Source organism: Hemiscyllium ocellatum, chromosome 31, assembly GCF_020745735.1.
Source record: "Hemiscyllium ocellatum isolate sHemOce1 chromosome 31, sHemOce1.pat.X.cur, whole genome shotgun sequence".
Lineage (NCBI taxonomy): Eukaryota > Metazoa > Chordata > Chondrichthyes > Orectolobiformes > Hemiscylliidae > Hemiscyllium > Hemiscyllium ocellatum.
The window spans coordinates 51,000,591-51,024,899 of NC_083431.1; the positions used below are offsets into that span (position 1 = coordinate 51,000,591).

The 24,309-nt window shown below is 45.3% G+C and overlaps 1 protein-coding gene across 1 annotated transcript in view; it reads left to right on the top strand.

The window, feature by feature from the left end:
* The window catches only part of atp2a3 (ATPase sarcoplasmic/endoplasmic reticulum Ca2+ transporting 3), a 205,834-nt gene that overhangs the window by 124,594 nt on the left and 56,931 nt on the right, over positions 1–24,309 (top strand). Inside the window, exons 9-11 of the mRNA XM_060847938.1 lie at positions 6,294–6,382; positions 15,848–15,950; positions 23,992–24,123. Of these exons, the coding sequence (XP_060703921.1) occupies positions 6,294–6,382; positions 15,848–15,950; positions 23,992–24,123 (324 nt within the window). The remainder of the gene's footprint in view (positions 1–6,293; positions 6,383–15,847; positions 15,951–23,991; positions 24,124–24,309) is intronic.

Consider the following 24,309-nt stretch of genomic DNA (forward strand, 5'->3'; position numbering starts at 1 on the left):
ACCAAAGAGTCTTTTTCCATGCTGTACATCTCTACTGATTGAGGATGATCAGCCATGATCATAATGAATGGTGGTGCAGGCTCGAAGGGCAGAATGGCCTACTGCACCTATTGTCTATTTTCTATGACTCTACATCTGGCAGATCTATGGAGAGAGAGGATAACAGTTAACATTCCGAGTCTGCTATCACTCTTTACAGGATTGAAACAGGGTTCTGAAAAGGGATCACTAGACTTGAAACATTAACTCTGTTTCTCTCTTCACAGATGCTGCTAGATCTGCTGAGTTTCTCCAGCATTGTTTGTTTCAGATACTGACAGGCTGGTTCCACCTGAGTTTATACCATCCTTGCACTGAAGTCTCTCCTCTTGTTTCTGTCAAATTCTAATCTTTTTGCTCTCTCTTTCCTTCTCTCTTTCCTTCTCTCTTTCCTTCTCTCGCTCGCGCTCTCTCTATCGTGTCTCTCTCTATCTCTATCGTGTCTCTGATTCATTCCTTTTCTGTCTTGTTTTTTCTCCGCTTTCCCTGCTCCCCTCTTTAATTCTTTTTGTTTGTCTCTATATTGTGTCTTTGGAGAGGTGAATGTGAAAATTTCCATCTCTGTAGTTCTCTGCAGAAGAATATCCATTGTTTCCAGTTGACAGCTTTCCAATTTGATTTTCTTTATCCCAACACTGCTTTAAATTTAAACTCCAACCTGTTCCATTCCTTAGCACCGAAATTTCGTCTGGAACCTCAAACTTCATCCTTCAACCAGCAGCTCAGAGAGAGTCCTAACCCAGGACTGATAGTTAGACTGTGAAATACTTGTCTGTCTTCCTGTTGTTCTATAGCTGCTGTGGGTGAGACCAAACTTCATCACAGAATTGTTACAGCACAGAAGGCACATTTGGCCCATTGTGTCTCCAACTGAGTATCCCGCTTAGTACCATGGATGGCATGGTGGCTCAGTGCCTCACAGCGCCAGGGACCCAGGTTCAATTCCACTCTCTGGGAGAAAGTGAGGACTGCAGATGCTGGAGATCAGAGCTGAAAATGTGTTGCTGGAAAAGCGCAGCAGGTCAGGCAGCATCCAAGGAGCAGGAGAATCGACGTTTCGGGCATGAGCCCTTCTTCAGGAAAGATTCCTGAAGAAGGGCTCATGCCTGAAACGTCGATTCTCCTGCTCCTTGGATGCTGCCTGACCTGCTGCGCTTTTCCAGCAATACATTTTCAGCTCAGTTCCACCCCCTGGTGACTGTCTGTGTGGAGTTTGCACATTGTCTGGGTTGGTTACTCTTCGGAGGATCAGAATGGACTTGTTGGGCCAAATAACCTGCTTCCACATTGTAGGAATTCTAAAACATCGTTCCTTTTCAAACGACTGTCTAATTCTCTTTCAAATGCCTTTGAATGAACTAGTGTCTTGTCAGTGGGCCTCTTATGGTTATACCTCACTTGAGAACAGGAGTATCTCCCACTATAATGATGCCACAGGGACTTGGTCAGAGGAAAGCAGGCGCTTTTGGGAGACTATGAGGAGCACAGGCCTCCAGTCGGTCTGTGATACAATAACTCATATTCATGTAACTTGCCCATTGTTGCAGTAATGCAGTACCCTTCAGTGTTACTCAACAAAACCCTTCTCGTTAGACCAGAAAGGCTTGAAGGCCCATAGACTACAATCTCAGAATATTGCCCTCTAGATCTTTACCACGCTCTTATTTTTCTCTCATAATCTTTGCTCCTTTTGCCAGTTATTCTAAATCTCTGCCTTCTCGTTCTCTGCTCTTTCCCAAGTGGGAGTACCACCTCCCTATCGAATCTGTACAAATGCCCAAATATCACACTTGAAATTTGTTTCAGCTTCCAAAACTGAGTTGCACAACTTTAATTTCCAGTGAACAAAACCACGTACAAAACAGCGTGGTCACACCCAATGTCTACACGGCTCTCTGACCCCTTCAGCCTGTCCCTTCAGCCTGTCCCTTCAGCCTGTCCCTTCAGCCTGTCCCTTCAGCTGGAACCAAATAGAACATACACCATGACAGCACAGTCCACGCCCTTGGGCCCTCGATGGTTCCACAGGTTGGTGCAACAATGTGAAGACCATCTATCCTGCATTATTCCACTTTCATATGTTTATCCAGTGCCCATTTAAATGGCCTTAAAGTTGGAGAGTCCCTCACGGTTGCAGGCAGGGCGTTCCATGCCCCTACTACTGTTAGTAAAGAAACTACCTCTGACATCTGTCCTGTATCTGCCACCCCTCAATTTAAAGCTATGTCTCCTCATGCTACAAATATCAGCACAGAAAATCTACAATGTCGAAAATTCGATTTAATTCCATCAAAATTACATCAATGACACAAACACTGTCATTCTGTGTTTGGACAGAATGTTCTGGAGCAGAGTGGTGTTGGTGTAGTGATAGTTCCAGCCTTATCTGTCTGCATCTGAGCGAATTGTCATTGAATATAGCTGCATGAAGCACCACGGTCCCATGGCTTGGGTTCCCTTCACAGTTAGCTCTCCAGTTTGAGGTAAACTACGTGGTGTGGTTCCGCTAGCAGTAGGTCAAGCAAAATCAATTTGGGGGGCAGAAGTTAGTCTTTTGAATGTTTGTGCGTTTCCAGGCTGTATGTATCAGCTAATGCAGGAATCTGCATTAGAGATCATCGGCTTGAGATCAACGTCAGTCCTTGCTGGGAAAGCACAGCGGGTCGGGCAGCATCCGAGGAGTAGGAGAATCGATGTTTCGGGCATAAGCCCTTCATCGGGAATTAGACTTATTTCTTTCAGGAACTTTCTTTCGGGAACTTCTTTAAGTTCCATGTGCAAATCTAAAAGTATAGGAATTTCTGCCTGATGGTGATATTAATGAGGTACTACTACATTCATTTATCTACGTTATGAGCCAATCAGGAAGTGAGCTAGCTATATATACACTGGCTTGCAAGAACTGGTCAGGAGCTAGGAATTCTGTGGTGAGCAACTCTTCCTGATTTCCCAAAGCCTGTCCATGATCCAGAAGGCAGAAGTCAGGAATGTGATGGAATAATCCCTGCTTGCCTGGGTGGGGGCAGCTCCAGCAACATTCAAGAAGTTTGACACCATCCAGGACAAAGCAGCCCACTTAATAGGTACCACCTCCCCTACCTTCAACACTGACTCCATCAATGAGGCAGAGTAGCAGCGTGGACCATCTACAATATGCGCGACAAGAATTCACCAAGGTTCCTTAAACCTTCCAAACCCATCTGAAAGGATAGGAGCAGCTGATGCATGGGAAAACCAGTTCCCCGACAAGCCTGACCTGGAAATCCATCGCCATTCCCTCAGTGTCCCTGATTGCCGAAATCCTGGAACTTACTTCCGAAAAGCAGTCCAGGTGGCCATACACCATATGGACTGCAGTGGTTCGCGAAGGCAGCTCACCACTACCTTCCCAAGGTCCGTAACAGTGCTGCCGAAGGCTCCCACCTGGTCATCGACATGAGATTTATATATGTATATATATAAACAGCGCAGAGTGGGCCCTTCAGCCCTCTATTTCCTTCCCATATTTAGCCTGATCTGTACCTTTAAGGAGTTGGAGTCAATATTGCTCTCCCAGATTCTCCCTCCCGACTGTATACACAAAGATGCTGTCTCCTTTGAGTCTGTCCTGTCAGTGGGACAGGACATATCCAGGAATGGTGATGGCGGTGCCTGGGGCATAAGGTACAATTCCATGAGTATGACAATGTCCGGCTGTTGCTTGGCTGCTCTGTGAGACATCTCTGCTCGTTTTGGCATTAGTCCCCAAATGTTGGTAAGGCTTTGCAGGGTTGATGACAGGGTTATGTAGCTGTTGGTTTTTTTTCCACTGCTTAGGTCGATGCCAGGCAGTGTGTCTCGACACCTTGAAATTGCAAGAAGATCAGAGAAACTTTCCCTTCCTTGTTTTTGTCATTGTCATTTAGCAGTGGTTTTGAAGCTGGAATCACCTGAGCAAGTTTTGCCATTGATAAGCAGGCACCCAACTCCTTACAGAGGGGTGTCCTGCCTCTACTAGGCATACAGTGCTCTTCTTTGTCGGCGAATCAGATGGACTTTGTTAAAAGGATCTGAAGTGCGGTTGAAACAAGAGACTCTAGAGGGTTTTGAAAACCAGCGTGTAATATCGCTCCAAAGTTGACAAAGTCGTTTGAAAAGATTTGAAATAGGAACTCCATGAGTTGATTATGGACAGACACCATCATAAAGAACAGCTTTAAATGATTTGGAGATGCCGGTGTTGGGCTGGGGTGGACAAAGTTAAAAATCACACAACACCAGGTTATAGTCCAACAGGTTTAATTGGAAGCACTAGCTTTCGGAGTGACGCTCCTTCATCAGGTGATAGCACTCCGAAAGCTAGTGTGCTTCCAATTAAACCTGTTGGACTATAACCTGATGTTGTGTGTTTTTTAGCTTTAAATGATGCAGTGGTGATGAAGGTTACCATCAGAGGGTGGTGGTTCTCTGACAGCAATACAGCCATTAGTGGTGGTAATCCAGTAATATTGGAACAGGTCAGCTTGGGTGACATTGTAAATAGTTACTTCAATAGCATTCTTGTAGCTAGTCGTCCTTAACTGGGCCCTTGTGACTGACCTGACCTGGGTGGGTAGAGTTTAGATCTCACAGGGAATTCGGGTATCTGGGGACTAAGCTGTAAAAATCCTAACCAAAGCTCGGCCACGCTGTTGCTGAAGGGCGGGGCGGACTCGACTCTGAGTGATCTCCTTCTCATGCTTCTTCCTCTTGTTCTGTGCATCTCTGGATGTTCAGCTGCAGGTTTCCTACATTACAGCAGTTGAGTGGATGAAGGTCTTTTCTTGTTTTAACCTGAGAACATTTGCCTAGCCCCCAATGTTATCCATGTCAACAATTAATCTGTGAAATCTATTTTGCGAAAGGAACTGCGTTCCCACACCGAAATCTCTACAAAGTGCAGATCCCAGCAAGCAGGAAATCGGATTGAGCCGTTCCATATACTGTTCACAAACCATTTCTTTATCCCTGATCGTTTTAAGCTGAGGAATGAGATTCTTGCTCTCATATCAGAAAACATTGTCCTTATGCTTTGTATGCTGGTACATGGCGTTCGGTACAACAGTAGAGAGAGAATAGAAAGCCTACAATTGCCAGAACAAGTGAGCTAAATTCATGATTGCTCATCAGAGTGCAGACTGTTGCATTTAGCCATGAGATATAAATCGCCCACAAAAACAAACCCTACTGCCTTTACAACAACAAATTCTTGAGGGAAAGGCAGAATTTTCAACATTTCTGAAGTCCTGCCCAAAACACCCACACCCAGAACCTTTAAGTACTACTTATCAGCAGCAGTGTGCCAACACTTGGCTTTCAGTAGAACACTGAAGGGACTGGTGGCAATTCTGAGCAGTGGTATTGTTCCTGGGTTTGGCCATCTGGGCAGCATTTTGGGTGGCACCAGGGACCTGGGTTCGATTCTAGCCTCGGGTGATTGGCTGTGTGGAGTTTGCATATTCTCCCTGTGTCTGTGTGGATTTCCTCTGGGTGCTCTGGTTTCCTCCCATAGTCCAAAGGTGTGCAGGTTAGGTGGATTGAACGTGGTAAAATGCCCGTAGTGTCCGGGGATGTGTAGGCCAGGATGTGCAGGATAGGTGGATTAACCATGGACAATGCAAGGTTACAGCAATAGGTTGGATGAGATACTCTTTGGAGGACTGGTGTGGACTGGATGGGCTGAATGGCCTCTTCCTAAACTGTAGAGATCTGATAATTCTCTGAAATGTGAGTTTTGACATGCAGTTGAGGCACTGAGTGAGGACAATTGCGTGAGATGTTCTTTGGAGGGTTGGTATGGATTCGATGGGCCTAATGGGATGCTCCCACACTGTAGGGATTCTAGAATTACAAACATCCACAGTGGGGCAGGTTTGTGAGTCAGGCAGGGACAGCAGAGTTGAATATGGGATAATTAGCAAATGGTTTTGTATTAATTTTTCATTGTGAATCAGAAATAATGTACAAAGTTTCTGCAGGAGAGCCTTGCTGATGGGCTGGATGGCCTTTCTGTCTTCTATACCACCTTGTGCACTTCACATTCTGGAGTCTGGACGGTGACAGAACAAGGTGGGCATGGGGGTGGGGAGGGGGGTTTGCTGCAGGAAGAATATATGACGCAGGATATGTATCAAAATTTTAAATAATGTCAATGAGGATCGCTTAAGAATGGTGTTCTCTGGGAAACGGGAGGAACTTGCAATTTTTAACTTGAATTTAATCTCCCTCCCATGCAGATGTTCATCGTTGATTCAGTGGTGGGAGATAACTGCAAACTCCATGAGTTCAACATCACTGGGTCCACCTACGCCCCAGAGGGCCAAGTGTGAGTACTTTTTTTTTAAACAGAAATTTACATCTGCCGCGCTTTTAATGAGAACCACTAGGAACTCTGTCTGGAAGAGTGCACTGTAGCCACCTAGTGGCAAATGCATCAGCTCATCTGAACACTCCATGCTATTGTCATTGGATGGGCATTGGATTAGATTAGATTAGATTCCCTACAGTATGGAAACAGGCCCTTCAGCCCAACAAGTCCACACCGACCCGCCGAAGAGTAACCCATCCAGACTCATTTTCCTCTGATGAATGCACCTAACACTATGGTCAGTTCACCTGACCTGCACATCTTTGGACTGTGGGAGGAAACCGGAGCACCCGGAGGAAACCCACGCAGACACAGGGAGAACGTGCAAACTCCACACAGTCCGTCACCCCGAGGCTGGAATCAAACCTGGGTCCCTGATGCTGTGAAGCAGCAGTGCTAAACAGTGTTTCGGAGAAATAATCTTTCACAGAACGTTGAGTGCAGGGCATTGGGTGGGATGTGGGAGGAGGAATTGGGTGGGATGTGACCTATGGGTAAGTGGTGGGAGGTGGTGAAATTGATTGATTTGGTTCTGTCTGCAGACTGTGGCTGGAGAGCAGTTTAAGGAAGGATTTAATTGAAGACAAGGCCTTAATGCTGTCCCTAACCTGCTGCATGCACCAGTCTGGTAATCTTCTGTAATGTGGGGCAGGGTCACTTTCCCCCAGCTCCCAACACCAGGCAAACCCCCTGTTCCACCTGTTTTGATCATTTGCCCAACACTCAAAGGGTGGCCCTTGTTTGGAGTGTAACAGTCCCCAATACTGAGGGAGCCAGAGCCAGTGCATGGTAAAGGAGCAGGCACGAGTAATGGACAAGCTGCAGGAGTAGTTGGGATTCCAGTGGAAATGTTCAAACTTGGAAGAACAGAGTTCACTGTCATCTCATCGACTGTTCCTAAAGGTCTGGAACAAAGAAGAAATCCCTGCAGATCTCCAGAGTGTTGTCATTACCACTGTGTCTGCTTTCTTGAAGACAATGTGGTCTGTGGCAGCTACTGAGGGTAGGCAGCTGGGGCCTAGTGACTAGGAGTGGATGGGGAAGTGACTTGAAAAGGGTTCCCTCCAATGCGCCTGGAGATCTGTTAAGGAGGTTCCCCCTCAATGCCCTCTCAGTGAGAGCCATTGAGTTAACAACGTGCTGTGGGCCTCTCCCTGGACTGGTTCAATCCCAACTCGTCCAGGGGCTCGCAGACCCCTCCCTTGTAGCTGGTAGAACTCTGGCTGGGGAAGGTTTGTGCTTCGTTCCAGCCATTTCTGTTCATGAACCTGGCACTGGGGCATGGGGAAATTCAGACTGGGGTGATGTGGCTCTCAGGCAGGTAGCAGATGCAGCGTAGGATCCTGCTTACTAGTTTGCTTCAGGATGAAGAGGGATCTGTTCCCGGTGCGTGTCAGGAATTAGAGTGGTGCCATTGAGAGTTGCCATGCAAAGCGAGAGGTGGCTGTGAGGGCGTGTTAAAGTCAGAAAGAAAACTCATCTAAAAATATGGCCCGTGTCCGATTTCAGCGCAATCACTCCGGCAGCTCCAACGTTAAAAGAAAATATACTTTAGAACAATTTATATCTTCTCTTGTTTCCCCTTCAACTTCATTAACTCAAACAGAGAAGTAATTTAAAGACTTTTGTGGTTTGTTTTCCCCCAGACTAGGTGTGCTCACGATGGATCTGACTGTTGCTAAACTCTGTATTCAAATTACATGTTTCTCACTCTGCAATGATGAGACGGGTTATCCTTCAGGTCAATCTTCTGATCACCTGGGGTCAGGGTCCACTCAGCGTCTTCAGTCTCACTTACAAATGTTGCAGTCTTAGTTTGATTGAACAGAGAAACCTCAGAAGCTAAAATCTTACAACCACCTTTATGTAACGCTGCAGAGTCTGAATCCTCAGGAGGTGTTCAGATGCTGTCTAACAGGAATGTTTAATACAGCTGTCATCAACTAGGCTCATTTGATGCTGAGATTTGTTTACTCATTGTTTGATTTATGGAATCTCTGGGGGGGATATAAATTTGAGTCTGAGAGATGTCCAGCACAGAAACAGACCCTTCGGTCCGACCCATCCATACCGACCAGACATCCCAACCCAATCTAGTCCACCCTGCCAGCACCCAGTCCATATCCCTCCAAACCTATTCATATACCCATCCAGATGCCTTTTAAATGCTGTAATTATACCAGCCTCCACCACTTCCTCTGGCAGCTCATTCCATACACGTACCACCCTCTGTGTGAAAATGTTGCCCCTTAGGTCTCTTTTATATCTTTCCCCTCTCACCCTAAACCTATGCCCTCTAGTTCTGGAGTCCTCCACCCCAGAGAAAAGACCTTGTCCATTTATCCCTCCATGCCCCTCATGATTTTATGAACCTCTATAAGGTCTCCCCTCAGCCTCCGATGCTCCAGAGAAAACAGCCCCAGCCTGTTCAACCTCTCCCTATAGCTCAAATCTCCAACCTTGGCAACATCCTTGTAAATCTTTTCTGACCCCTTTCAAGTTTCACAACATCCTTCCAATAGGAAGGAGACCAGAATTGCACATAATATTCCAAAAGTGGCCTAACCAATGTCCTGTACAGCCACAACATGACCTCCCAACTCCTGTACTCAATACACTGACCAATAAAGGAAAGCATACCAAACGCCGCCTTCACTATCCTATCTACCTGCGACTCCACTTTCAAGGAGCTATGAACCTGCACTCCAAGGTCTCTTTGTTCAGCAACACTCCCTTGGACCTTACCATTAAGTGTATAAGTCCTGCTAAGATTTGCTTTCCCAAAATGCAGCACCTCACATTTACCTGAATTAAACTTCATCTGCCTGTATTCCATTCTACTACAAAAAACTCAATCAAGTTTGAGAGACGTGATTTCACACACACAAAGCCATGTTGACTATCCCAAATCAGTCCTTCCCTCCAACAACTTGCCCACCACTAAGGTCAGGCTCACCGGTCTATAGTTCCCAAGCTTGTCTTTACCAACCTTCTTAAAAAGTGGCACCACTTTTGCCAACCTCCAGTCTTCTGGCACCTCACCTGTGACTATCGATGACACAAATATCTCAGCAAGAGGCCCAGCAATCACTTCCCTAACTTCCCACAGAGTTCTCGGGTACACCTGATCAGGTCCTGGGGATTTATCCACCTTTATGCGTTTTAAGACATCCAGCACTCCCTCCTCTGTAACATGGACATTTTGCAAAATGTCACCATCTATTTCCCTGCCTTCTACACCTTCCATATCCTTTTCCACAGTAAATACTGATGCAAACTGCTCGTTTAGTATCTCCCCATTTTCTGTGGCTCCACACAAAGGCTGCCTTGCTGATCTTTGAGGGGGCCTGAGTTACCCTTTTGTCCTTAATGTATTTGTAAAAACCATTTGGATTCTCATTAACTCTATTTGCCAAAGCTATCTCATGTCCCCTTTTTGCCCTCCTGATTTCCCTCTTAAGTACACTCCTACTGCCTTTATACTCTTCTAAGGATTCACTTGATCTATCCTGTCTATACCTGACATATGCTTCCTTCTTTTTCTTAACCCAACCCTCAATTTCTTTAGTTATCCAGCATTCCCTATACCCACCAGCCTTCCCTTTCACCCTGACAGGAATATACTTTCTCTGGATTCTCGTTATCTCATTTCTGAAGGCTTCCCATTTTCCAGCCGTCCCTTTACCTGCTTCTCTACCTCTTGCCCTTTCACATCCTTAATTCTTCTTTCCTCCTTTCAGTCCTGACCCGTCTGCTTTTTCATTCTCATTTGTGCTTTCTCTCGTACGTGTTATTTCTTTCTCTCTCATTTCAGATTTCACTCTCATTCTATATCCCTCCTTCTCTTCCCATGTTGTTCCTTGCCCTGTTCTGCCCCCTGTCCCATTACTGTTCTCTCCTTTACTATTTCTCTTCTTCAATCACTTTCCTTCTCCTCACCTCCATTTTCTCTCCCTCTCTCTCTCTCTCATTCTAAATTATTTCATCCTTTTCTTTCCTTATAACCAGATTTTAAAAAAAAAAGCACACCTGATTAACTTTCCAACCCACTTCTCCTCTTGGTGTTGCTGTTGTGACATCTCATGACTCACCAACATTACTTCTGATGCTGGTTATATAAGATGCTTGCATCATTTGACCGTACAGGTGGAAAAACAATAAGTAAAGTGCCACAGATACTGGAAATCTGCAGTTACAAAGTAAATTGTTGGCAGCACTCAGCAGATGAGGTAGCATCTCTGGAGAGAGCAGGGGAGCTAACGTTTGATGTATGCACCGTTCAGTCCTGGGCAGAATCTACTCTCTCTTTGAAATACAACCTTTTCTATCTTTTCAACGACCTGCTGTGAGCTGCCACCCTTTTTCAGTCGCTGCTTGAAACAAAGTGGTATGTTGTGATAATACATGCTCCAGCCCAGTTAGGTTAATGTGTGTGTAGTGCCTTATCATAAACTCTCTCTCGCACCAATGTTAATATATCAGCACTTGTTTTAAGCCTCACTATCTAATAAAGAGCCTGTATTAGCTCTGCTGTCTGTAACATTGACTGTCTGTCTGTAATATCTTCTTCAGTGCTGGGAAACCATCAGAATCACTAGGGCTCAGCAAATGGACAGAGTTTGATGCTTAGCTGAGCTTTATTGGCTTGTTTTCTGGTGTTGCTCTATACCTATGCAAGAATGAACATTCCTGCCCACAACTATACAGAAATCATGTTCCCTCTCCAGCCTTTCACACAAACTAACACATTGTGGGGAGTTACGACAGTCCCCCCAGTAGAGGTGTGTTGAATTTGTACAATCATGTATTGAGAGATCAATTTTCATACCAAAAACAATAATGTTCCCATTTTCAAACAGTGGTTTGTAGAAAATGTTCATACAAAATGTACAGAAATTGTATGAAACCCAAGAGGGATTAGCTTCCTCCCTATAATTGATGCCAGCCCAGCTGAAATCGGTACTGTGAACACAGCCTTGCAATGAAGTGCTGACATTGCAACCACAAACTGGACAGGATTGATATAGCAATTGTCAATAAGGGTGGTGCGGGAAAAGCACAGCAGGTCAGGCAGCATCTGAGGAGCAGGGGAGTTGATGTTTTGGGCCACACGTTTTGACTCTGATCTCCAGCATCTGCAATCCTCACTTTCTCCTTGGTGTAGCAATAGACCAGACAATTCACAGGAAAGCCCAGAAGCTATCACTGTTGCAGAAGTGTATGTTCCCAAGGAGGAGCTTCACATTGTAATTTCTATCTGGCATTGGATGCAAAGACCTAGAGATACCAGTCTCAAAGACCTACAGCATTGGTTGATCTGATTGTAGCAGGTCATGTCAATGGTACTGTGTGCAGCCATCATTACAATGCGAGTGTTCGCGTTCACAATGTTGCGTGTAGAACTCAGCTTACACCAACGCTTCCAGAAGATGAGCAGCTCTTGGCTTACAATCCAACCTGGTCAGACTGTCTGCTTCAATGAGGATTTTGATGGCCCCAACTACAAGAGATTCCAGACACTCGTTATAAATAAAGTTGCTGCAGTGACTAGTGTTGACTATTCAGTTCTTCAGCCATCGCCATTGGAGTAAAATAGTGGCTCCTCCTCCTTTGCAAGGATGGCCAACGGGGACCTTCAAGTGTTCGCTCCACCATGCAATGTTCTTTCACTCATTTTTGAGTCAACTGTGCCAGGTATTTTTCAGCAGTGTGAAAGAAAGTTATCCAGATATTAGTGCAAAATTACAGGCAGGGCGCCCAGATGCAGCAGGGCATGACTTCTCTCAGGTTGTGAATTTCCAAGGTATTGAACAGATGACCAAGCATAACTCCAAGTCAAAGGGACGTGAGATATGTTTGGTCTCAATAAGAGAGTTGCACAAAGATGAGCCTTGTGACAGGGTTTGAAAGCCTCTATAAGCAGGAACTATCAGGGGATGGTTGGTCACAATGTCACTGAGATCTCACTTTGTTGGAAAGGACTAGAAAGGTCCTGATGGAAAGGATGTGAGGGATGCCATGGACACTATTCAAAACTCTGTTAATCCTTTTTGACCTTTCCTTGGAGACAAATCAGTTGTATCACTTCACATCAGACCGAGTTGCACCAGCGTGTCATAGAGTCATAGAGATGTGCAATACAGAAACCGACCTTTCGGTCTCAATGCGTCCATGCCAACCAGATATCCTAACCCAATCTAGTCCCATTTGTCACCCCTTGGCTCACATTCCTCTAAACCCTTCCTATTCATAGACCCATCCAGATGCCTTTTAAATGTTGTAATTGTATCAGCCTCCACCATTTCCTCTGTCAGCTCATACCACCCTCTGTGTGAAAAAGTTGCCCCTTTAGGTCTCTTTTATATCTTTTCTCCCTCACTCTAAACCTATGCCCTCTAGTTCTGGACTCCCCCACCCCAGGGAAAAGACCTTGTCTATTTACCCTATCCATGTCCCTCATGTAGTCAAGGGCCTTAGAGGCCAAGAGAAAGGGAGAAGAAAGTATTTATGACTCTTGACAGCTTGTTCTTAGTCACTTCTGACAAGAAGCTGAAGACATCAGGAAACTCTATGGTCAAAAAGTAGATGTCAGAGAGGTGGTTGTACAGCAGATTAACCAGACTGAGAGATTTTGGGGCATTGACAGAAGTGATTACCAATGAGGTGCTGGTTCATAGGTTGGGAATGTTACTCCTGCCTGTAATCATGATGGATTCCTCATCAATACAATCAAGCCAAGCTCTTGGAGTTTTGTTTTGAGTGGTGAGTATATCGATCTCCTTCCAGTGATGTCCTACTATGAAGGTCACATGACTATGGCATTCAGTATGGAATCTCCGTTAACATTTGGACAGGAACGATCCACTTTGTTCTGGACAGGTACAAGACTAACAGGCTCAAGAGCGGTGAAAGAAGATGGAGACCCAGTTTGACAAATATAAAGGTCAAATGTCCTTTCTTGAAAATCCCCAGAAGAGTGAACGTGATTTCCATCTTGCAGCGTCAACATCAATCAGCTCCATCCCTCCAGGAAAGATGAGGCTAGCCTGCAAAGAGATCAGTGATGATCATGGTTGTGTAGGAAGAGAGGGTCCTGCAGTTCATCAGAATGACCGTACAGCAGATCTGGAGGTGGTGCCAATCCCAAATCAGGGTCACAGCTTCAGTGTGATTGCAGCTGGTTCCAACAATCATATGGTCATAAACAGCTCGGATACTGCAGTCTTTGTAATGCATCAGTAGTCAGCAAGGATAATGATCTACTTTCAAAGGGGAAGGGGAAAGAGCGTGCACGCATTGTATCTTGGATTATTTTGGTCATGATGTTCTCCCATTGGGTTTCACTGATTTCAGGATGTGACTTTGTAAGTGCCCTGCCTGGGATATGAAAGTGAAATTGGCCAGCAAAGAGACAAAGAAACATGGGAGTTGTTGGCACCATCGCTTTCTGTTTGTCACTCTGTCTGAAGAACGAGAGACCAGTGGGTGGATGGGTATCGGTGCTTGGATGTGAACCAGATGTTCATGCTTGGGTGTTGTATAGAGAAGTGCTGGCCACCAAACAATGGTTCATTGTCAAGGTCAAGTTGTCATCGTCTTACCAGGCAAAAGTGAAGCAGAAACCAGAGTTTAGATTAGAGTGGTGCTGGAAAAGCACAGCAGTTCAGGCAGCATCTGAAGAGCAGGAAGATCGACGTTTCGGGCAAAAGTCCTTTGTCAGGAATGGTCTTACCAGACCATAGGGCTGCTCTCCCTTCAGAGAAAATGGCTGGTGGTGATTTTAACCTGAGGGCCACCACACCTCAGGTGAGGGAGGAGTCTGAAAAAGAGAATCCTTCATGGTTCCCTCACCTAGTGTGGGGATTGACCCCATGCTATTGGTATCACACTGCTTCACAAACCAACTGTCCAGCCAACTGAGCTAAACTGACCCCGAAGGTCTCATTGTTCATGCTGATGCAGCTTGCCAATGACCAGTTCATGATCCACAAACAATGATCCCAGGACACACCAGAAATCACGTCTCCAAAGGACTATGGGAGTAAAAAATGATGTACTTGTATTCGGCTGAATGACGTTTCCCCCAAAGCCAGCAAGTGTATTTGGAGCTTGTACGTTGTTTGTGTAAAAAGACACAATGTGCACAAGAATGGTGCGATTGTTCTTGCCCCATGTGACTTTCAGCGCTCCAATGGTTATGGTTCCCGGATATTCAAATACTCGCCCAAATAACTCAATGATTGATAATGAATGAGAAAGTAGTAGTGTGGGGAAAGATATCACCCTACTACCTTGGTCCCCAAATCTCTACTCCCTCCCATTTATGACTTGAGGACTATATACAGCTAAATGGGTGACTCTGGGCATCCTCAATAATAAGGAAATGCATGTCTCTGAAATTTACGGAATCTTGCATTGGATAAATGGTTGCTTTGGTAATTTCTTCCCTAGCAACAAATATGAAAAGCAATTGAGATTAATGTATAATGTACCATGAGTTTCTCGCTCTCGCTCTCCTGTGTTCGCGCTCTCACTCCAGCTTCTTGTGTGAAAGTTCTGACTGTCCCACATCACAACTTTGTGCAAAGGCTTTTTCCCAATTGAGACTTTTTACTGCACCCGCACTGGTCTCACGCTTTGTTACACTCCTTTCCCGACCACCTTCCCATTGGCTCTCGAGAACTCACGTTTCTGCCTTTCTGTCTCTCCTGCCCCCCCCCTCCATCTGTGACCTTCTTCTGCCCCTTGCCCGAAACCGCTTGTGTCTCTACCCTTTGCTGTTTCTGCTGGGGGTTCGCAGTGCTGAAAGATTAACTCTGCTTCTCGGCTTGGCAGGTTTCGCCCGACCATCTCCGAGCAGTGGGATTGGTGCTTTTTTGTTCTTCCCTGCAAACCCATCTGTGCTTGGTGTTTGATCTTTTTCCTGCTCCAACTGGAATTGTTGCTTTGACAAATCATACAGCCAGACCTCTTTTGCCTCCCTCTGATGTTCCCCTGAAAATCTTGGAACCAGGAAGGCTGCTTCTTTTCCTCCTTTAAGCCACGCTCCATGCTGCTGTTATTTCCAGTGTTTTACATTAGATTAGATTAGATTACTTAGTGTGGAAACAGGCCCTTCGGCCCAACAAGTCCACACCGACCCACCAAAGCACAACCCACCCAGACCCATTCCCCTACATTTACCCCTAACACTACGGACAATTTAGCATGGAAACCCACGCAGACACGAGGAGAATGTGCAAACTCCACACAGTCAGTCGCCTGAGGCAGGAATTGAACCCGGGTCTCTGACGCTGTGAGGCAGCAGTGCTAACCACTGAGCCACCGTGACACCCTAAAAATGAATCCAAATTTAAGCAATTTATTGTGTGAAACAGTTTGAGGTGATGCTGACTTGAATGAAAACATTTTTGTTCTTTGCAGATTAATGGGAGACAAACCTGTCCAGCCCAGTAACTACAGTGGGCTGGTGGAGCTGGCTACTATCTGTGCACTGTGTAATGATTCTTCCTTGGACTTCAATGAGGTCAGTCATCTATACCTGTTTTCGTGACAACCTTTTGATTCATTTCTGAAAAAGAAACATTTGCTAAGGGCTTTATCTGCATTATTCACAAAAGCACTAAACTATCCTAGAGCTGACTCAGTGCTCATAAGTTTCACTGTTTTGATTACCCCTCTAAAAGTCTGTTTTGTTGTATTTGAAGCCCGTTGTTAGGTGGGTAGAGTGGAGTGTTTGTGGCCCTGAGTTTGGTAACTGTTAATGCATATGTGTGTGCGCATCAGTGAATGAGTCTTGGGATTGTGTGGGGTACAGTGTGTGTCATTGCGAGGGTGTGAAGGTGTGTACATGAGTATTGTGTCGGCAATTATTGGGCTGTAAAAGGAGGGTAAGAATGTGTGTTTAGTTAGCAGACTGTGTGTGTGACTGTGACAGGTCAAATGAGATACGTGTTTCACTGGTGGGGGCTGTGTGTTTGTGGTTGTATGAATCAAAAAAAAATGCTCACGTTTTTTCTTTACAGTGTAGTGTCAAATGGCATCCATCACTCCAAATGGACCATGACATGAACCTTAAATCCTGAGAACTCTATTATAGCTGTGACAAGTATTCCCCTCACCCTGCAGTGAATCCTTTGTTGAGAATTTGAGGACCTGTTGGCAGGCTATTAACCCACTATTGAACAGAGTTTCTGACTTCTGCTTTTTGCTCTTTGCTGTCTTTCCCTTGATTTTTGTCAGTGTTGTATCCAGGCTGTTCTGCCTATCTAGCTGCTCTGACACACGTGGACGTTCACAGCCCTGTCACCGTACCTACTCTCCCTGACAGCTCCGCACCACTCCTCCATATCTCTTAGATTTACTCAATATTATTTCGCTCCTCTTTTTCCCATAAATATTATTCATTGTATTCTTTATGTTGGTTACACTAACAAACAATGCAAAATATTCAGTTGAATTTGCAATGTACCTCATTTATAGTTTCATAGTAATAGAAGCTGGAGTAGACCATTGGGCCCATTGAGCTGATCTATCCATTACCCCAGCTTCTCCTACCTGCATTATCCCCATAACCCTTAATTCCTGTACCATGCAAAAACTCATCCAACTGTGTCTTGAATATATTTCATGAAGCTGCTTCTACTGCCTCCCTGGGCAGAGAATCCCATAGATTCATTACCATCTGGGAAAGCGGTTCCTCCTCATCTCTTCTAAATCTGCTCTCCATAATATTGAGGCCAGATCCCTTAGTCCTAGTCTCACTCACCAGACAAACAACTTGCCTGTCTCTCCCTTATCTGTCCCTTTTCACAATTTTACATCTTTCTATACGATACCCTCTCATTCTTCTAAATTCTAGTGAGGACAGTCCCAGGCGGCTCAACCTCTGCTCATAGGGTAACCCCCTCATCTCTGAAATCAACCTGGTGACCCTCCTCTGCACTGCCCCCTACGTCAGTATATCCTTCCTCAAGTAAGGAGACCTGAACTGTGCACAATACTCCAGGTGCGGCCTCACCAACACCTTGTATAATTGCAGCAGAACCTCCCTGCTCTTAACTTCAATCCCTCTAACAAAGAAAGCAAATATTATGTTTGTCTTCCTGATCACACTGTTGCACCTGTGACTTAGCGATTCATGTATGAGCACTCCTAAGCCCCTCTGCACCATAGCCTGCTGCAATCGTTCACCACTTAAATAATACTCTGACTTAATTTTTACTTCCAAAGTGGATAGCCTCACATTTCCCAACATTGTACTCCATCTGCCAGACCTTTGGCCACTCACTAAATCTCTCTGCAGACCCTCCACATCCTCTGCACAGTTTGCATTTCCACTCAATTTAATGTCATCAGCAAACTTGGATATGTTACACTCGGTTTGTGGGCCCAGCACTGACCCCTGCAGTACCCTGTTCACCACTGATCTCCAACCAGAGAAACACCCATTTATCTCAACTCTCTGCTTTCTATTGGTTAACCAGTCCTCTATCCATGCTAGTACATTCCCAGCAACTCCATGCATTCTTGTCTTATGGATGAGACTTTTATGCAGCACCTTATCTAATGTCTTCTGAAAATCCAACATACAACATCCGCCTGCTCCCCTCCATCCACCGTGCTTGTTATATCCTCAAAGGCCTCCAGTGAATTTGTCAAACCTGCCCTTCCTGAATCCATACTGCACCTGCCTCATGGGACCCTTTGCATCCTGATTTCTCACTCTTTCTTCTTTAATGATAGCCTCCAGTGACCCACATTCAGACACTAGGACCATATTCTGTAAACTAAGGCAATGTGCTGATACCTAGTGCCAGTTTTGAATTGTCGGAGAGTGTGTGGAGCCATTGGTCTGTCCATGGCAACACCTCAGCAGGAGCTGTCTTGACAACCAACCGGTGTCTCTTTTTAACAGCGCTCTGCCGTGTCATAAAAGTCTCCTCCAGGTCGTTCCTTCCTGTCCAAAATATCATTTTGTGATTGTCACCCTTTAGAGCTTTTCTTCCATTAGAAAGTTCCCAGTAATTAGTGAGGCCACTTTTGAAATACCGTGTACAATTCAGGTTACCCTGCTATAGGAAGGATGTTAAACGTGGAAGGCTGCAGGAAAGACTTACAAGGATGTTGCCAGGATTGGAGGGTTTGAGCTATAGGAAGAGGGTTTCTTTCCCTGAAGCATCAGAGACTCGGGGGTTACTGTATGACTCCATGACACTCAATAAATGGAAGTTGTCAGATTTTAAAATATTAATTGCCTCCACTGGCAATAACACCACAGCAGTGTATCCTGGCCTGCACTGCAATGAAACATCTATTCTTCTCCAATTCCCACTTTATAAAAACTTGAGGGGCCTGGTTGGGGTGAATAGTCAAGGCCTTTCTCCCAGGGTAGGGAAGTCCAAACTAGAGGGCATAACTTTCAGATCAGAGGGGAAAAATTTAAAAGGGGCTTGAGTAACCTTTTCACACAGAAGGTGATGTGTAGGTGGAACACGCTGCCAGAGGCAGTGATAGATGCAGGTACAATTACAACATTTCAAAAACACTTTGGATTGGTGTGCGAATAGGAAAGGTTTAGAGGGGTATGGACCAAATGCAGGCAAACGGGGCTAGTTAAGTTTTGGGATACCTGGTAGGCATGGGCCAACTAGACCGCAGTGTCTGTTTCCGTGCTGTTTTACTGTATGACTCCATGACACTCAATATATGGAAGTTGTCAGATTTTAAAGTATTAATTGTCTCCACTGGCAATAACACCACAGCAGTGTATCCTGGCCTGCACTGCAATGAAACATCTATTCTTCTCCCAAACTGTGGTCATTGTTTTTGTTAAAACAAATGAAATCAAAGCACCAGTTAAAAATTTAATTAAGTATGACTTTAAAATTGAGCGTGTTCTAACCTCTGTGCTATCTGATATGGGACATTTACCTGTGTAGTATCTTTGTGAAATAGATTAGATTCCCTACAGTGTGAACAGGCCCTTCGGCCCAACTAGTCCACACTGACCCTCCGAAGAGTAACCCACCCAGACCTATTCCCCCTAACTAATGCACCTAACTCTACGGGCAATTTAGCGTGGCCAATTCACCTGACCCGCACATCTTTGGACTGTGGGAGGAAACCGGAGCACCCGGAGGAAACCGGAGCACCCTGAGGAAACCCACGCAGACACGAGGAGAATGTGCAAACTCCCTTGCGCTGTGAGGCAGCAGTGCTAACCACTGAGCCAGCGTTCCGCCCCACGAGATCATGAGATTGGAATGACTACCAACCTGTTATGTTTAGTTCTACAATTTGATCGAAAGCATGTGAAGATTTGGCATTTCTCGGCTTTTTGTTCTGACAAATAGTTTGGTTTTCAAAGTCTAGACTTATTCTCGGGGTGACAAATAGGCTTTTAGAGTTTTGGGATGTTAGAAGGGCCAAATGGAGTGTGGAGCTGGCAATATGTACGATGTCATCAGCATACAAAGTGTCACCGGACCAGAATTGTCACCGACCCAACACGCCGACTGGAATTGGCTCCGGACCGGAATTGTCACCGAACCAACACGGCGACTAGAATTGGCTCCGGACCGGAATTGTCACCGAACCAACACGCCGACTGGAATTGGCTCCGGACCGGAATTGTCACCGAACCAACACGCCGACGAATTGGCTCCCCACTGGAATTGTCACCGAACCAACACGCCGACTGGAATTGGCTCCGGACTGGAATTGTCGCCAGCTCCGTGAGCTTGTGCTTGGGACTTTGGACCTTGCGTAGTGGTTGGTGTCACTATGGTATGTCCAAGAGGACTACAGCACGTGTAGGGAGGGGTGACTTTGCACACAGAAAGAGAGGAAATGGGCGATCACCAGGCTGGTCAGTCAGAAGTCCCCTGCCTCTAATGTGCCATGGAGTAGCTGCAGAACATCCTTCCAGAGGGTGGGATCAGCCAGAGGTTGTGGTCTGCAATGGGACCAGCAATGTAGGTAGGAAGCGGGAACATAGAACAACAGAATCATTTGAATGTGGCTGGAGAACTGCTGGAGGATGGAGAGCATCACATTTCTGAAGAATTGGGTCTATTGTGGGGCAGGTGGGACCTATACAAGTTGGAGGACCAAGAAACTGAGCAAAGTTAGGTACATGAAAAGGACACTTCTGGCTAAAATAAATGTGGGCCCATCACAGGCAGGGTAAGATGAATACATAAGAGGGAATAGAAATGGTAGAGATGCTGAATGATTACTTTGTGACTGAGAAAGGTCTCGAAAATCTCCCAGTGGAGATCCAAGTGGCTAGGACAGACCAGGAAAAGAAGGTGGAAATTGGTGTTAGTAAGAAGATTATACTGGAACAATTTAATGGCCTTGAAAGTGGATAAATCTCTAGGACCTGATGGTTTTAATCCGAGAGTATTGGGATTGGCGACGTGGATAATCAGTGATAGATTCTGGAATGTTTACTGTAGGTTGGAAGGTAGCAATGGCACCCCATTATTTAGAAAGGGAATGAGAGAGAAATAGGGAACATCAGACCTGTTAGCTTTACATCAGTGTCCTCACACCAAGAGGAGGAGGAAAGCTCTCCGTTCCTGATTAAACAACATCACTGGTAAGGCAGACTTACAAAGAAGGATGAGGGACATCAAGGACCAGTGTGGACTGAGACAGCTAAGGATCTGTAACTCCTGGCTGATGAACACAACAATGTGAGGTTTTTTTCACTGACACCTAGGAAAAAGAAGGACCCAACACCCTTGGTCTCAAACTGATGAGGAGTAAAGATGATACTCTTTTGAGAGAGAGAAAGAAAACATCAGCCTCTGATGGGGCGAACACTTCAAAGAACTGCTAACTCACAAAACAATCATTGATGAAGGTGAGTTTGAGGAATTCCCCAACTCCCATCCATAACGATCTTGGACTCCCACCTTGAGTGGCAGAAGTTGGAAATCTCCATTAAACACGAGTAATGGACAAGCTGCAGGAGTAGTTGGGATTCCATGGAAATTTTCAGACTTGGAAGATGAGAGTTCGCTGTCATCTCCATCGACTGTTCCTGAAAGTCTGGAACAAAGAAGAAATCCCTGCAGATCTCCAGAGTGTTGCCATTACCACTGTGTCTGCTTTCTTGAAGACAATGTGGACTGTGGCAGCTACTGAGGAATCCGCCTACTGTCCATCATTGGGCAGATTATCCCCCAAATCCCTACGAGGCACCTCCTTTCAGTCTGAGGAAATCCTTCTTGAAAACCAGTGTGGCTTCCAACCAAACTGTAGAACTGTGGACCGAGAGTTGCTGAGCAATGAAAATCAAGACATAAGCCAACATTAATACTTATCACTCTACATGACTTCATCGACCTGAAAAAGGCGTTTTGACGCAGTGAGGTGCTATGGAAGCTCCTGTTGAAGGGTTGCTGCCCAGAGAAATCCATTACCCTCCTCTGTCTCCTCCATAACAAGATGCTGGTAACAGCCCTCACTGATTGTAATATGGCAGCATCCTTTGGGGCTAAGATTGGGGCCAAGTAGGGATGTTTCACCCCACTCCCCTTTTCTTTTTCTCCACATTCCTCACCACCATTCTTCCTGTCAAGATGAAGCTTCCCAGTGATGCGGACGTTGTCTACAGAATGGATGGAAAACATTTCAAATGGGTTAAAATCCATGAAGTAAACAACACCCGACCTTCCTTGTGGAACTTCTGTGTGTGGACAGCCATGTCATCCCTGCTCCCTCCGAAAAAAAAATCTTCTAGCCTCGTTTTAATACCTTGGCAGAGCCATACCAAAGAACATCAGGAAGACACGAATCCTTTATCAACCCTACCCCATGTCAAGATCCAGTCCATCCCACCATTAAGATCAATGGAGAGATCCACCCAGACGTGGAACATTCTCCCTCCCCTTTTGGGGGACCATCTCTCCTTTAAGGCTGAAATTGATGTCAAGATTCAACATCACGTCCAATCAGTGAGCACCTTCAAATGTCTAAGGATGAGAGTCTTTGTCAGTAACGTCCATGTAGACACTAAGACCCTTGTGTATAAAGGCAGACATCCTGTGGACGACTCTGTATAGCTCTGAAAATTGCACTATCTATTGACAGCACCTCACGACTCTGGAGAATTCCAACAATGCTTTTGTGATGGATTCTGTGCATCGGTTAGGAGTCAGGTGTACTAATGTCAAAGACCCTGAAGGAGCCAACAGCCCCAGCATCGAGGCAATGAGCATCTGAAACTACCTCTGCTGGGCCGGTCATACCTGTGTTCCCGCTGCCAAAGCAAATCATCTTCACCCAGCTCCAGGAAGACTTTGGGATGAGCAGAGGACAAATGAAGCAGTTTTTAAAGACTCCCTGAAGTCTTCCCTCAAGAAATGCAACATTGATCTCAATATGTGGGAGACCCATGGTCAAAAGAAATTGACTTGCAGGTACCTCCTTTGTGAAGGGATGCAATTTTTTGAGAACTTGGCAAGAAGGAATCTGGAAAAGGAACCAGAGAAAGGAATGCGAACACCCTCAAAGCCAAGGACAGATTGCACCTCCAGGAAATGCCTGTTGTATGTATAGTTGGCAATTGGGCTTATTAGGAGGAGAAAGTGAGGTCTGCAGATGCTGGAGATCAGAGCTGAAAATGTGCAAACTCCACACACAGGCAGTCACCCAAGGGTGGAATCCAACCTGAGCCCCTGGCATTCCTGAAGAAGGGCTTATGCCTGAAACATTGAATCTCCTGTTCCTTGGATGCTGCCTGGCCTACTGCGCTTTTCCAGCAACACATTTTCAGCAATTGGGCTTATTAGCCACACAAGGACCTCCAGAATCCATGACCAATGACAAGAGATTTCCTCGGTTGGGAGCGGGGTCAATCATACTCCTTAGTGAGTGATGGGCAATGCCATCAATAATGGGGAAAACGCTAGAATCTATTATAAAGGATGGGACAAGTTACTGAACACTAATTGCAGAAGCTATTCGGAAGGCTAATGGAATGTTAGTCGTGCAAGAGACTTTGAGTTCAGGGCTGGTGAAGTCTGGCTCCAATTGTAAAGAGGCTTGGTTAGACTGTGCCTGGAGTGCAGTATACAGGTTTACTCTCCTTATCTCCGGAAAGATAATATTGTCGCAGAGGGAATGCAGCAAAGGGTCACCAACCGTATTCCCCGGATGGCAGCACTGTCTTGTGAAGAAAACTTGAACAAACTGGGCCTGAATTCTCTGGAGTTTTGAACGCAGATTGAAACAAATTACAAATTTGTTCCCAATTACAAATAGTTCTGAGATGAGGATTTTTTGTTTTTACACAGGGTTGTGAACCTTTTTAGATTCTTTGCAAAGAGGACTGTGGAAACGCCACCTTTTTCGAGCATAATTGAGGTAGAGATCGATGGATTTCTGATGAACAGTAGTATCCAAGGTTTTAAGGATAGGGAACTAAACGACAATGAAGTGTTTGATCGGTCACAATCGTATTGAATGATGGGCTGAATGGCCTGATATTATTCCTGTGTTTGTATCTGCTTAGAGACGTACTGTTAATCCTGTCTTTTTTTAAATCCTCCCAGGCAAAAGGGGTTTATGAGAAGGTTGGTGAAGCTACAGAAACTGCTCTCACCTGTTTAGTTGAAAAGATGAACGTTTTCAACACTGATCTCCACGGTCTCACCAAAGTGGAAAGAGCCACTTATTGTAACACTGTGAGTATTCATTACAGTAAACTCTGTGATTTTGTTTTGCAGTTTTGTAATGTAGACCAACAATTCGGTTGCCTTTTATATTTTCAGTTATGAGGTGCTGGGAGGTATAGCTAATGGATTCAGAATTTTTCTCAGTCTTCCATGTGATATGTGTCATTGGCAAGTCCAGTTTTTGCCCTACATACC